Here is a 2,327-nt window from a genome sequence, read left to right on the forward strand (position 1 = left end):
CCACCACATTAAAACCAGGTGACAGGTGAAGTTGATAACATTGATTATTTAATTACAGTGACACCTGTGAAGGGGTGGAGTACATTAGGTAGCAGGTGAACAGTCAGTTCTTGAAGTTGATGTGTTGGAAGCAGGAAAAATGGACAAGTGTTAGGATCTGACTGACATTGACAAGGGTCAAATTGTGATGGCTAGACGACTGGGTCAGAGAATCTCCAAAACAGCAGGTCTTGTAGGATGTTTTCGGTATGCATGCAGTGATCAGTACAAAATTAATGCTGGCTGTGATAAACAGCTGTCAGAACATACAGTGCATTGTATCTTGCTGCGTATGAGCTGGTCTGTGAGTTTGATGAGAATACTCTGTGTAAACCAGTAAAACTTGACATTTTAGTGGCTTCCGTGCAGTCCAATAACAAGTTCAACAGGTTTGATTACACCAAAAGCAAAACAAGAGGAAGTTGATCCCACAACTATGAATGCAGATATTTTAAGATATATTTGTTTGTGACTATCTTCTCTGTTGTCTTCCTGACCTGCTGCAGGTTCCAGTTGGGCTCATTTTGCATTCGAAACATCCTCATTGGCACCACAGGCCAGTTTTCTTCACCAGAGGAACTCGCTGAGGTAAATATACTCTTAAATCTTGAACTACAAGGTGACTTAGATATCTACCAGCATTGTCAATATCAGAAATATTGTTTCTATTGCGAGTATTTTCGAAAGGTTGATGGGTATGTTTTGATTTTAATTCCTACACATAATCCAATGAAATATCAAATTAGTGATAAAATCAAAATACTGTAGTCTGAAAATGACTTTAAAATGGTAGTGTCTGAGAAACCTAACCTTCTTTGCACCTCCATTTGCTCTGAGACACAGAGGGCTAATTACTGTTTGCAGTTGTAAAATATTTAGGTATTGACCTAAAAAGACATGTCTAAAAAAGCAAGTCATTTTTCAGTTGTGTCCCTGTTTGCATTTGTGTAAATGTATGTATGTTTGATTCCCAGGTGCGATTGTTCTTTGAGTCCATCAAAGAACAGACATCTCAGCTGAGAGCTACTCAGATTGCCCTGGACAACATACAGAAAAATGTTCGGTGGATTCAGAGGAACCTAGAGACTCTGAGAAATTGGGTGAATGAGCAAATGAAGTGAAGGACAGCTGAAAGAGAGGTTGTGGTTGACAGATGCCACAGAATGGATATTTGAGGGTGTTTTTTAATTTCTAAGTGTGTTTTTATTTGGAAATTGTAATGTTCTTGACATCACTGGAGAGTTGACAGTTTTGTGTATAAAAAGCGTTTTGTTAATTTTGAGGGGACTAATTTGTTAAGAAAAAAATTTAATTAGTAAAACTGGCAGCTGATCAGTAGCAGTCTGTTTGTGATGAATCGTGCGTGTACCATGAATTGTGTGTGTGTGTGTGTGTGTGTGTGTGTGTGTGTGTGTGTGTGTGTGTGTGTGTGTGTGAGAGAGAGAGAGAGAGCGATCCATTCCGATTTAACACAAATTCTCTGTAAATTGATTCTTCACCAAATGCACAATAAAAGGGTTATCTGTACCATCTTTGTGTGTTAACTGACAAACATCCTTGACCGCACGAGAGACTACCACGGGCAGTCACTGCATCATACGCTTCGACGTTCCCCTCACTCTGCACACTCACCTCGAGCAACACACAGTGCCTCTCATTGAGGACTGGCTATCTGGAGACCTCTCTAAAACCTGGCTGATTGAGAAAAGGAATGAGCCTGAGCTCAACGCACAACCTGGGGGTAAGAAGGCAAGAGGACACAGACCTGTATGATTATTTATATATCAATGTCAGCATGAAATTGAGTTACGTGCGATGCTGTTTCCCTGTGTGCTTTGGCGCAGATGTAGATCCTGCGATTCTTCCCGTGCTGTCATTGACCAGCAGACATGGAGTGACAGCGGCTCTGTTAATCAGGCGACGGCTGAGGTCAGAGGTCATCTCTCTGGCTTGTCACCTGGATGACCCCCTGCCTGAGCGGCACATCAGAGCTTCAAAGACTGGCTTCAGTCCAATGGAACACTCAAGTTTGTCTAAATAACATTTTAACAAACATCATTATTAACAAAGTTGATACAGTCTCACATTAAACAACAGTATTTCCCTGTGCCTGCACTGGACCATAATCACTTATATTTCATCTCTGTTGTGTTTATTCCAGTTTACCCACTGATGTGGCAGAGACAGTGTATTTAGTTGAGCACGCAGGATGACCATGGCTGGACCTCACTCTTACACACATACAACGTCTCCCTCTCTTGCAGCACAAAAGTACAAAATCCTGTTTG

General features: G+C 41.3%; 1 protein-coding gene across 1 annotated transcript in view; it reads left to right on the forward strand.

Annotated features, from left to right (window-relative positions):
- Window positions 1-1,549, forward strand: part of LOC111230317 (endoplasmic reticulum aminopeptidase 2-like) — an 18,611-nt gene extending 17,062 nt beyond the window's left edge. Inside the window, exons 20-21 of the mRNA XM_022757012.1 lie at window positions 546-627; window positions 1,014-1,549. Coding sequence (XP_022612733.1) covers window positions 546-627; window positions 1,014-1,160 — 229 coding nt within the window. The 3' untranslated portion in view covers window positions 1,161-1,549. The remainder of the gene's footprint in view (window positions 1-545; window positions 628-1,013) is intronic.
- The last annotated feature ends 778 nt before the right edge of the window (window positions 1,550-2,327 follow it).

The sequence above is a fragment of the Seriola dumerili genome, unplaced genomic scaffold, assembly GCF_002260705.1.
Source record: "Seriola dumerili isolate Sdu_G_001 unplaced genomic scaffold, Sdu_1.0 BDQW01000017.1, whole genome shotgun sequence".
In the NCBI taxonomy this organism is placed as follows: Eukaryota; Metazoa; Chordata; class Actinopteri; order Carangiformes; family Carangidae; genus Seriola; species Seriola dumerili.